This window comes from Sphaeroforma arctica (assembly GCF_001186125.1).
Source record: "Sphaeroforma arctica JP610 unplaced genomic scaffold supercont1.195, whole genome shotgun sequence".
NCBI classification, from domain to species: Eukaryota; class Ichthyosporea; order Ichthyophonida; genus Sphaeroforma; species Sphaeroforma arctica.
Window position 1 is genome coordinate 57,294 of NW_014040363.1, and position 12,451 is coordinate 69,744.

General features: G+C 44.4%; 3 protein-coding genes across 3 annotated transcripts in view; 1 reads left to right on the top strand and 2 right to left on the bottom strand.

The window, feature by feature from the left end:
• The first annotated feature begins 1,081 nt into the window (after positions 1-1,081).
• SARC_03717 (hypothetical protein) lies at positions 1,082-3,022 on the top strand. The gene has a single exon (XM_014302482.1). It carries the CDS (start codon positions 1,205-1,207, stop codon positions 2,921-2,923), a length of 1,719 nt encoding a protein of 572 aa, XP_014157957.1. The 5' UTR covers positions 1,082-1,204; the 3' UTR covers positions 2,924-3,022.
• Positions 3,023-3,391: 369 nt separating this feature from the next.
• SARC_03718 (hypothetical protein) lies at positions 3,392-6,644 on the bottom strand. The gene is made up of 4 exons (XM_014302483.1): positions 6,026-6,644; positions 4,788-5,420; positions 4,255-4,400; positions 3,392-4,013 (listed from the first exon to the last, which is right to left on the bottom strand). Exons 1-4 carry the CDS (start codon positions 6,479-6,481, stop codon positions 3,866-3,868), a joined length of 1,383 nt encoding a protein of 460 aa, XP_014157958.1. The 5' UTR covers positions 6,482-6,644; the 3' UTR covers positions 3,392-3,865.
• A 2,196-nt stretch (positions 6,645-8,840) lies between these two features.
• Positions 8,841-12,451, bottom strand: part of SARC_03719 (hypothetical protein) — a 7,988-nt gene continuing 4,377 nt past the window's right edge. The window contains exon 5 of the mRNA XM_014302484.1: positions 8,841-12,109. Coding sequence (XP_014157959.1) covers positions 9,556-12,109 — 2,554 coding nt within the window. The 3' untranslated portion in view covers positions 8,841-9,555. The remainder of the gene's footprint in view (positions 12,110-12,451) is intronic.

The following is a 12,451-nucleotide window of genomic DNA, read 5'->3' on the forward strand; positions in this document are numbered from 1 at the left end:
CCCCTCGCACACACACACACACAGACACAGACACACACACATATATATATAGTTATACATATATACATATATACTACATCCCCACATACATACACAGACACAGACACAGAGACAGACACAGACACACACATATATATATATATATATATATATATAAATATATAAAAGCGGACATACATACACACATACACACACACACACACACACACACACACACACACATATATATATACATATATATATATATATATATATATATATATATATATATATATATATATATATATATATATATATATATATATATATATGTATATACTCACGCATGTTTCTGAAAAATAAGGTATGCATTTATATAAATGTACAAGTGTCCTTCTAATTCTACCACGGAAAGCACGGGTTTATGGGCTCGAAAATATATCAAACACAACTTGCTACGTTCCGTACGAGATCATGAAGAAAATAGAAATACATCACACAATGAATGAACCATACAGGTATAGTTTCCAAGACAAAATAAAACAAGCCACTAATCACGACCGCGTGTTTTTTATATAGATAAAAAAGTGCTGAAAAATTGGAATACATGCAGGTACGCGTAAAGAACGACCGGGTACGCGTAAAGAACAATTGAAACCGAATGTGCGTAAACAATTGAAACCAATTTCAAGTTTGAAGAAGCAAACCCTCTGCTTCAGCTCCACAGTTCGCACTAAGACCGATATAGAAAGTGGAAGTATGAATCGCATATAGTCGTAAATATGCATATTGCTTACATTTGTATTCAATTTACACTTGTGTTGATTGTTTTGATGTTTTTATTATAGACTCTTTATTTTTCATAGCCTGCTGGAATCATAAGTACATACGTACATTTTGGAAGGAAATAATTTTGCGCACATGAGTCATCGACTCATCGTTCAACAATCACTCCCGGAGTCCCGTTCCCTTTAGAGGCTTAGAGGTGTTGGTATGTACCTATGTATGAGGTATTCCTGCTCGGAACCAACGAAAACTCATAACCCTATCTCGAAGTAGATATAAAGGAGAACGGGCACAGGACAAACACACTTTAGCTTCGCGCGAATAGAGTTCGCATCGGGTGTATTCGACACACAAATGGAGTTGTTATAGGATCTATGGCGTTGTAGTTGGCAGCGGTTGTGCGTGGGTCTATATGTGAATACCTGTACGTTTGAGTGTCATGAGGTTGTGCATGTTTGGCAGTGTGAGCCGAAACATAATTAGATATACGGTTAGACCAGATGTAGGCGTGTTACAGTTAAGGCCTCACATAGCTAGGCTAAAACATTCGACAGCATCTACTACTCTTCCGTCTGCTACTAATTCTGGTATGTTAAGAAAAGCTCCATCGCAGGTTAAAGCCAACTCAGCACAGACACTGAGTGCGAAAAAAACAGCTTCGCGACAATATGTCAAGGAACAGGTTCATCCACACGGTCAAAGTGCACACCTACGTAAACATAAGAGACGATCTCATCAAGTAGGTCATGTACATTATACGGTGACGTTGAAACACATTGCACAGTCAGCCAGACGAACCAACGACACACGCTTTGCGTTGTATTGTGCTGATAAGCTGCTTAGTACAAAAACATTGTTGGAATCAGATGCTATACATGCTACGCATATATACAAGCATGCGAAACAACCGTGCAGGTGTGCGGAAGTACTGGCGTACATGAAGAAATCACGCATGAACATGTGTGCTGGTGTGTACAATACCGTCATTGCATCGTACGGGGTCACAGACGATTGCGACAGTGCGTATAGCTACTATCAGGAGATGGACGTGTATCGTGTCAAGCGGGATAACGACACTCACAAGGTCATGATAACTGCATTCAGTCGTGCAGGGAGGTACTCAGAAGCTCATATGATGCTGAGAAGGATGCATCCAAATATACACACATACAATTGGGTTATATACGCGTACGCTAAGTGTGGGAAGTGGGCAGAAGCACATAGTTTACTTAGCGAAATGCGGGATTCTGGGACCACACGGAATCTCACCACGTACAACAACGTCATCGTTGCCTGTGTACAATTGGGGAAAGTGAATGAAGCAGTGAAGCTATTGAACGACATGCAGAAAGTGGGGATAAAACCTACGACAGCGACATACAGCGGGGTCATATCCGCATGTGAGGTGGCGGGGCGGTGGGAAGAGGCCTTACGCTTGCTGAGGGAAATGCCGAGCAAAGGTCTACAATATAGTACGGGTGTGTTTAGTAAGACGATCGCTACGTGCGAGAGAGCTATGCAATGGGACACGGCGCTCGAGTTACTACGAGAAATGAATAGGCGGCGCATAGCGCATACTACAAGAACGTATAGTAGTCTGATCAACCTCGTGCACTGGACCGAAGCTGTGGATCTGTTTTTAGACATGGACACTAAGGGGCTGAAGAAGGATGTGCGGACGTATGGGGCGCTCATCGAGGCCTTAGCGAAAGAGAGGAACATGCAGGCTGATGTAGATAGGTTATACGATAGTATGGTATTACACATACCTGAAGCAGCTCATCTCTGGCATGTATTCGAGAGCGAGGGGGACCTGGATTTGCACCATCACTCGTACCACATGGCCACAGCGGCCGTGAGACGGTTGCTACGCACGCTGCTGACCAAGGAGCACACGTGGCTAAACCGGGAACTAGCGCGGATTAACGATGACGGAATAAAGGGGTACCGAATAAGGAGCCGGACGCGCTCAGAACGGAACAGTGTGGTGGTGGGGAAGGGGTTGAATAGTGTGAATGGCCCTGTGCTGATGGATCTGGTACAGACCCAGCTGGGAATGTTAGACCCACCGGTGGTAGCATACACCTTGCCGAAGAATAAGGGGTGTCTGGTCCTGGACGACAAAACACTGAACGCTTGGTTGTGGAGCAACATGTAGCCGTGCGAGTATGCGTTTTTTAGTACATTCTGCATTAACATTAAACGCCGGTTGTCCTGCAGGTTTGACCACTCAGGGCGGCAATATGTATTGGCCTCAACCTCGCTTCAAAGTTTCCCCATCTTGTCATATGTATTAAGAAAGTGTACTGTAGTAGGACTTGACAGTTGTGTTCGTGGTGTATCGAAACAGTTATGTTGCAGTGACCTTTCTGTCAAATACGGAGTGGTCGTTATACAAATCAATGCAAATACACCTTCACAGCATCGGATGGTGCACTATTCTAACTAAGCCTGGGCACGCATACTATAGTTGGGTCAACTTGTATATACAGGTTGCTATGTTTAGTTTCATATCCACAATTACAACCGAAGTATTGTTCATTGTGCAGCATAGGAATCCGTTGAGAGCCTCCTCTAACAGTTGAACTATGCAATGGTTTAGTAGGTTCTGCTAGGGGTTCTTGAGCTTGTAATTTCGATTACGTCCTTTATTCATATCAATTTAACAATCCTTGAACTTTCATCGGGTCACGTAAGTTGTTGACGTGCACGTGTATGTAGTATTAAATCTACCTCATTAACTTGGTTAAATGAATACTCTTATATCTATTTTAAATTCCCTGCTCTAACTGTCGAGCCCACCTTGTATCCACGCCCCGAGTTTTTGTGTCTTTTCTTCGATCCGGTCGAAACTTCTAATATGTATATACATAACACATTCAGGGGGTGGAGGGTGTATAAAAGGGCGGTTGGTTCTGAACTAAGCCAAGCACTTGGAGGCATAAAACCGTTGGCTAGCAAATAGACACATCAGCCCTGTGACAGGGTCTCTCGCAGCTGGTACCTCATATTCCGAAGTGCTCTCAATGCGCGTGTACAAGTCTCGTACACACACACACATACCCAAGGTGTGCTATACCTGCACCTTGGCCGTGCGTGCTTAAGCGAGTGCGTGTACTACATGAGCCGGGGTAGCTGTCTGACCTTGCGTCTGAGTCTGTGTGAGAGCGGCCTTCTGCGCGGATGGAAGGGTAGCCTTCTGTGCCTGTGTCGACGCTTTGCTGACCGAAGGACGGGGGTTGCGTTCCCTGCAATGTCATGTAGATAAAAGAATCGTGAGCACGTGCAATGTGTGGGATACTTCAGCCAGATAGATAGCGTTAATCCTTGCTTCATGGTACTTTCATAGAGAACACACACGCATGACTTGTCTGCACCTGATATGTGATCCACCACTCCAATCATTTCCCTACTAAAACACTGTAACTATAAATACACATACATACGTAAATTAACGACCGATATCATAAGTATAGAGAAAATACACACCTTCCAACACGCTCTACAAAAGCGGGATGGTCCTTCTTCACGTGCTCCTTCATACTAGCCGAACTGCGGACGGTATGGTTACACCGGGTGTTGATGGGGTTGCTCTCTGTTTGCAGGTGACACTGGTACACTTGCTGCTCTGGACCCTACGCGTGGTACGAATAAAGATGGTCGACGAGTGAGTAAGTTGGTACATACACAACACCCATATATGTACATAGATTATACAGATGGCAATACGGCTCGGAGTGTACATACATGAGAAAAACCCAGACCACACGTACTCGATGATGCATGTTAATCACATATGAACGGGTCATGATATCCATGTAATGCTTGATGCGGTGCACCACTGCTATATTTCGTATATCATTTACGACAAATATGACAAGTACAGCTCATTCACAGGCAAAGAGGCATATTCACAGGCCAAATCATGCGGGCGTGCGCAGTGTCTACCACATATAAAATAAAAATTGCGAATACACCATTTACACTAGCTCCTCCATGCACACATATGCATGTATACATACCAGGTTGGTGTGCCCGTGCTGCGAGTGGTACTTGATTCCGTTAAGATTCTTGTACTGCTTATCGCACAAAGGCACGGGACACCTGTAAGGTCTCTTCTCGCTGGGGTCGATCTGCGCCGAACTCGCGGCAATGATTTCCCGGCTGAAGGTGTCCAATTTTTTGACCACCGGTTGTGTCGAACTTTCTTTAGACGCAGAGTCTTCGTGGGCGGAGTAGATTGGCGTGCTCGATCTGGACGGGCATGTGGACGAGCACGTGGATGTCGCCGTAGAGGCATACTCACAGACAGTCGCACTTGTAGTAGTTGTAGCGCAGGTAGCTGTGGGTGTACATGAGCAGGCAGGTAGACCGGAGGTGGGCACAACGGCGGTGGACGCGTCTGTTGACTTTGTACTGGAGTGGGCGAACTGAGATGTCTTTACTGGTACCTCACATATAGGGCTACCTATGGCCGAGTCTGCCGGAGAGAACGATCGCGAGCCTAGCTGTGTATCGATCAAATCATATCCATAAGCGGAATCAACACCGGAAGATTTGCGTCGTTTCCTCAGTGGCAGGTCCAAGTCCATATCGGCGAAGTCGTCGTCAAGCAGCAGCGAGTCGTGGGTACCGATGGGGCGCCTTCGACACAACTGTTTAGTGATGTACGTGTAGGTGTATTGTGTGAGTTTTGATGTGTGCGTGTACAGGTGGGATGCGTATGTACAGCTATGTTAAAAGCATTGGCGTGTAGTCTCGGACGTTGAGAAGTTATAGTGGATTGACAAAAGATACGAAAGCACCGTACCGCAACTCTGTGAAACTCAGCAAGTAAAAAATTATACATATGGTTGACAATCAATTGAGGACACATCATGTCTACAACTAATACAGCTTTTATAATTTAGCCAAAGCCGTCTTCGAATGAAGCATCTCGCTTCGTATGCGCTTCTATTGAATTGTCTAGACAGAAGCGATTAGATCACAAAATTGTGTAGCATATGCCGATCGATCGCATACGCTAGACGAAGGTGACTGGAATTTGCACAAGACGAAATAGAACAGCCTGAAAACTTTTCAGAAAAGATAAACTTACTTTGACACTCGAAACAAACAGTTGACATAAAAGTAGCACACAAATATTCTGAAAGATTTCGAAGTCGAGTTTATCGCACACAACAAAACAGCTCATTGTACAAAGGAAAAAAACACACAGCAATAATAAGGTTCTCAACGACACTTTAAATAAATTACACACCTCCTGTTGTTTACGTCGCACAGCTCTTTCCTCGTCCGTGAAGTAGGGGCTCACATGCGACATGTGGATGAACCGCGAGACAGGGGAATCCAAATCAACACTCCTAGCGGTTACATACCCCGTACTTAAATTACTATAACTATTACCAACATTAGAATTAGTTCCACACAACTCCATCGATTGTGTAAAGCATGTGGGCAACGATGCCGTATGCGCGAACGTGGTAGCGTTCGCGTTCGATGCTGCGTTTATGCTCACGGCGGCATCTAATCCAATGGGAGATAGTACTAATTCAAGCCCAGAGTCCAGACGCTGCAGGTCGAATGCGGTGTCAATAGATGACTTTTTATCGCTCATAACATGCTCTTCCTCGACATGTTGGATGAGATCTTCGACGCACATGAACAACTCGTTGCACTGAGGCCACAGGCAGATGGGGCTATCGGACATCAACATTCTGACTGTATGTGAATGAATTTATATCGCGACTAACTATACGGGTTACAGGGGACGGTGCAAGGGTTACGGGTGCGGTTGAACAGAAGAGAAGACGAGTGTTTGCTATTGTAAATTAAAACATAAGTACAGTTCGTAGTAAACAATGCATACATGTCTACAGACCACGCTCCATACGCTGTCAAATATATATCATTATACAACCACATACACAAAAAGCATATTTACTTTCCAGTTTCCCCCGTTGCACTCTATAGGCCAATTCATCACTTCGAGCTTCGGGGCTTTTTGGAGGACGCACAAATTTATTCTATTAGCGCAACCGTGAAGTTGTGAACCAGTTCCGTGGTTCGCCCTACTATTGCCTGGTGCGTGTACCTGTGGTTAGATATATTTTTAGATGGTAGATGTCAACAGCCGATTTTTGACAGGTAGTTGACAGCCGACACTATGGAAAACACATGCCGTCATAGACATTATGTTAAATATATAAATAGTACCCAATGAATACTGCTCTAAAACATCATCGGTATTTATTCGGGCTCAACTATGTAGTTCTTTGGCAATTTATTAAAAAATATGGACTCTCTCAAGTCTCAGAGACTAATACACTAATACAGAGAGGGAGATCTGGGATTTTTGTATTGGAGTGGCATAGGCCGCAGGGCCCACCCGTGAGAGTTCTTTAGGACTAAAACATAGGTAATTCATAGGGTATGTAAATAATATCCGGGTACAAATTTTACTTTTTCTAAAAGGATCGGGCCGGTCTTCTCTGGCATAGCCTTCTATAAAAAAGGAGATATAAAAAGGGTAGATACAATAGTTCATAGTTAGGGTAATCTTATTTGGCGATTTTTTAGAGTATTTTTCATAGCCTCCTAAATCTATTGAACAATATTTTTTATAAATTTATTGCTGTGCGAAACTGCGAGCCCGAGGTCACCGAGGCTGCGAGTCGCGACGACTATAACAAAAACTGTCTCGAAGAATATCATAGTAAGAATGACGTACGGGCACCATGGTAAGTAGCGAGATTCAACTATGTATGAATGAAAAGTCTAAGGTTTTGTCACAAAATTGCTGCTTGTATGGCAGCAACGTCCATGCTTGCGTACATAGTTACATACCTGTCTGAATTATGCAGAATGGGCGCGAACGAGAGTTGGGTCCCTTGGGTACGAAGCAGTCATAAACTATTTGGCTGGCTCCGCGAGCAAACCTAACCAACGCAATTACGTATAGGTATACACATAAATGATAAATCCATGCATACCTTTATAAATACAATCAAAGCATTAATAGATACAGTCTCCTACCTTTTCTCTATAGTGACATGTCTTGTGTTCGTCTAATATTGAGCATGCGTTCACGCATGTATGACAAGCCAAATGCCCAAAGTGTTACAGTTTGAGAACAATGAAACCATAACCACGCGCCGAAGACTCTATATATTTTAATTTGCCGCCTCTTATTCATCTATTTGTCTACGAGTATATATATATATAACATATATATATATATATATAACATATATATATATATATATATATACATTGGCAACTATTACACATAGCTTTCTACCTTATTTTTTAGGCTGGTGAGGATACCTATGTAGATATACACCATATATATATATATATATATATATGCACAAACAACACACTATATATAATTACATATATATATCACTCACACACACACGCACACATATATATATATATATATGCAATGTATATATACGTAAATACATATATATACATATATGCAATGTATATATACATAAATACATATATATATATATTGGAAACACATATATATATTTATATATATTTATATGTATGTATTTATGTATGTATGTATGTCTGTCTGTCTGTCCGTCTGTATGTTTGTATATATATATATATATATATAAATATATATATATATATATATATATATATATATATATATATTTAAATATATATATATATATATATATATATATATATGTACATATATATATATATATCTATATATATATATATGCATGCATATGTAATCTACATCGTTACCATTTCTATTTATAATCGAGTGATTAACGTCTACATGTAAATATCAAGGACGAGACTGAGAGTAGCGTTGCACAGATGATGCCGTTTATGTCACAATATGTGATCTAATTGCCACTGGCCTAGCACGGAGGGAAAGCGTTTTTTCAGATCATGTATTCAAGCATCGATGAATTATAATAAACGGTTCAAAACTTTAAAACACAGCTGCCGTGATGTGAAACCTATTCTAACGGATTAAATCGAAAGTTCATTGTGTAAGTATTGCAAAGCTCATTCTAAGGGAAATATAATTCTATTTGAAATGTGTCCCTGTTGATAGCATTTAATAAGCTTCTACCAGCATTAACCGTTCATATAATGAAATCGCAGTGTGAATCGGCCCTTACAACTCTCTACTGTTAAAACCGTGAATTTCGACATATACATCATTTTCGTGTACCCAGACGAATCTGAAAATACGAAACCAAAACCACGGTCTTTGCATCTCAACACGTCCACTGTCTTTGACGGTTTCAGGTTATCAGGTCCTTGAGAGTGGCAGTCGTTTGCATATCACACGATGCACATAATGTTTAAACGAACACACTGCACAACAAAACCCCACGAATCGCACAGGCCTTCCTTGTTTCCCACGATACAGCCCCTCACTCAATTCCAAAGCCTTCCACTTCCCTCCAACCGGTTCGGTGGGCATCTCATGACGAGCATAGTATTCACTTGAGCATACTACGTCCTCGTGCGACCTCCACACTGAAGCAGCATACATATCGCTTGGGTTGTCAATTGTACTTTCTCGTTTAGTGCCGCCATTCTTTCAATGTTCTGAATCGATAGTTACGAGTTTTCATCTAGTGCGAAATATGCTCGTACTAACCATGTATCACTCTGAATAGTACTCAGATTTTTAGAGCCCTGAGGTTGTATACGGAGGTCGAGCTATCTTCAAGTACACCAGGGCACTCCATCTAAACCCATGCTGATGAAATAGTGCAAAATTGGTATCCTGCATTGAGTGACAGTTCATGTGCTTGCGTCCTCTATCATATCTTTCTTACCAACTGCATCCCCACTCCCCCTATCCAAGTCCTCGTTTGCATCTTCGCTGGCAATAGGGCTGTCAGTGCCAAAGACATGGCTGGGCATACTCGCCCATGATAGTCCCAAATTCGACACCCCCTCCGCAAAATGCGACGCACGCGGTCGACCCAACTCGTGCTGAGTGGATGCATCTGCTGGATTGTACGTAAACGCTCCTGCGTTAAACGCGAATAGAGTGCTGCTTTCGTTCGCTGTAGCACTGCCTCTCTCTGTCGGTGTACTGGTACCTGCCTTGCCTCCATTGTCACGCCCACACAGTTCAGTGTGTGGGCTGGAGTTCCCGACCCCTCTCTGTTCAGGCAATTGGGTATCATTGCACTTACCACCGCCCGTGTCTTTTGCATCTTTTCGTCCAGCTATTCGACCAGGCCCATCCGCCTCCCCACGAGTATCCTCACACCCATCTGTCGCCAGGAAGCTGTCCATTTTCTCGCTGTGGACATCCTTATCAAAGTATTTAATCTCTGGTGCGTTCTCCGTAAACCTCACGACCGCAACACTCGGCGACTTACTGCGCTGCCGTTCCAGGCTCCTGGTTTTGTTGAAGATTGCAGACCCCCTTGCAGACCCAGTTTTCTGACCGGTACTCGAGCTGCTGTGAGGAGTTGTAGGTGTATCAAACTTTGCCGACCTGGGAGTGCTTGGCGCTATTTGGCTTCTCATGGGTGTGATGGCAGCAGTTGGCGTCGTAGTCTCCCTAAATGAACGAGTAAGTGCCTGTACCTGTGCCTGTGCGGGTGTTCGCGACATAAAAGGAGGGGATACAGAGGTGTGTCTGTGGTTGGGTGTACATGTGGACGCCGTATTGCACGTGCGTGGCCTCAACGGTGCAGCTGAAGGAGAGTGTTGCTGACACTCACACGTACATGCACAGGGTGGTGATCTAGAGCGTGACACGGATTCCGAGCATGAGCGCGAACGCGAACACGAACGCGAACGCGAACACGAACGCGAACGTGAACGTGAATGTGAACGCGAACGCGTACCAGAGGCGGTGTGTAGCGGCGTGTTTGGAGGGCTGAGTGTGTCTGAGGCGGCGTGTGGTGCCATGGCAACGCCCATATCACATACAGCACAGCCGTCAGGATTAGAAAACCCACCCCCGTTATCTCCCACATTTGATCTGTGCTGTTTACGAGCGTGCCTTTGCTTGTCCATGTATGCAGGTGTCCTATCACTTCCATGCCCGTGTGTGTGAGTGCTTGTCCGTGGATATACCTTCATACGTGTGTGTGCGCGTGGGGGCGGTGGCGATAGCGACTTCGCGCGTCCCGTACTGTCACATTCAGCCCCACACGCACGGCATGTTATTCCGCGTTCTTCTGTACTCCGTGATCGCCCAAGCAGAGTTGTACCCCGTCCAGGATACGTTATTGGTTCATTTTCTACTACTACGGGTGACGTATTCAGCACAAGTGACGGTTTAATCACCGATACAGGGCTTTTACTGTCTCCCGCCACCTCCTGGAGAACCTCGGGCGAGAATGTGACTGAGCGTGCGCGTCGATGTAGTGGAGCTGGGCTGGTGCTTGTTCTCAACGGACTTTCTGTTGACTGTGCACTTGACTGAGAAGTATCGATCTCTGCAACAATACTTGTCGTATCCATGCGCGTACACACAGGTGTATTGCGTGTACTACGATTGCGTGGCTCAGTGTTTGCCGCCTGCTTCCCTGTGTCTGTAGTGCCATCGCTTCCATCTACGAATATGTGCACACCCTCCGTCTCACTCGCATAGTCGCGCGCACTCTCACTCTCATTTTCGCTCTTCGTTGTGCCTGAATAACCTCGTAAGCCATCCTTCGCCTCATCCACATCCTTATCATGTTTATGCTTCTCCTCATCCACATCCTTATCATGTTTATGCTTCTCCTCATCCACGTCCTTATCATGCTTCTCCTTCTCCGCATCCTCAGCGATATGTACACGCACAGCACCTTCGTCATGGTCAGACTCATCCGTATTTAACTCGCTACCGACGCTGTTATGCTCGGGCGACATCCTAGCGGAGAGTAGGGTAGGTACAGCCGGGGGAAGTTTCTTACATCTGTGTGTACATGTGCGTTCCGGTTTCTTACATGCGTGAGCGTGCACATGTGCGTTCCGGTTAGACTTCGTGTTGGAGTGTGTGACCATATCTATCTCCTTCTGGCTGTGCCTGCGCGTCAGTCTGGCGCCATCTCCACGTACATCTGGCCGCATAGGCGTACATTCTTTGATTAAGCGTCCACACGTATGCCGGTGTGTTGGTACGTCGTGCGTGTGCGTGTGTGCGTGGTTGTCGTGCGCGCGTGATTGTGTGTCAATGGCCATGTATAGAGCTGTGCTGCCGCTGCTACCTCCTTCGCTTTCCTCTTCTGTTTCGCTCCCGCTTTCGGTTTCGGTTTCGGTTTCACTTCCGCTCTGTGTCTCCGTATCTGAGCTGTTTAATGCGGTGCTGGAGTCCGAGTCAGGTCGCATGGTGTAATCATCCAGTCTGTTGATGCCAGTTGCAGAACATAGCCATCAGATATAGACACATACGTTATTGCATATAGCAATGCAAAATACCGCTAAAAATAGAGTATGTGAAGGTATCGACAGACTTTTCAAATATACGCGTACACATCACAGTCACAAAATCAAATTCCTGCTCTTGCAGCGTTCCTCAGTGCATTTGTACACTGCCCTGATAGTCTCCGAATTCAGCACACAGCCATACGTAACAGTTCCATATAACGAACACGAGTGGCAGTAAAACATATACATACGCATGCATACATATGCACACAGACAAAGACACAGACAAAGACACAGACAAAGACACAGACACAGACAG

Coding starts and splice junctions, on each gene's coding strand:
- SARC_03717 (XM_014302482.1), top strand. CDS start 1,205: ATGAGGTTGTGCATGTTTGGCAGTGTGAGCCGAAACATAATTAGATAT.
- SARC_03718 (XM_014302483.1), bottom strand. CDS start 6,481: ATGTTGATGTCCGATAGCCCCATCTGCCTGTGGCCTCAGTGCAACGAG. Junction 4,401..4,787: donor AGCACGGGCACACCAACCTG/GTATGTATACAT, acceptor TACCACGCGTAG/GGTCCAGAGCAGCAAGTGTA. Junction 4,014..4,254: donor TTTGTAGAGCGTGTTGGAAG/GTGTGTATTTTC, acceptor ATGACATTGCAG/GGAACGCAACCCCCGTCCTT.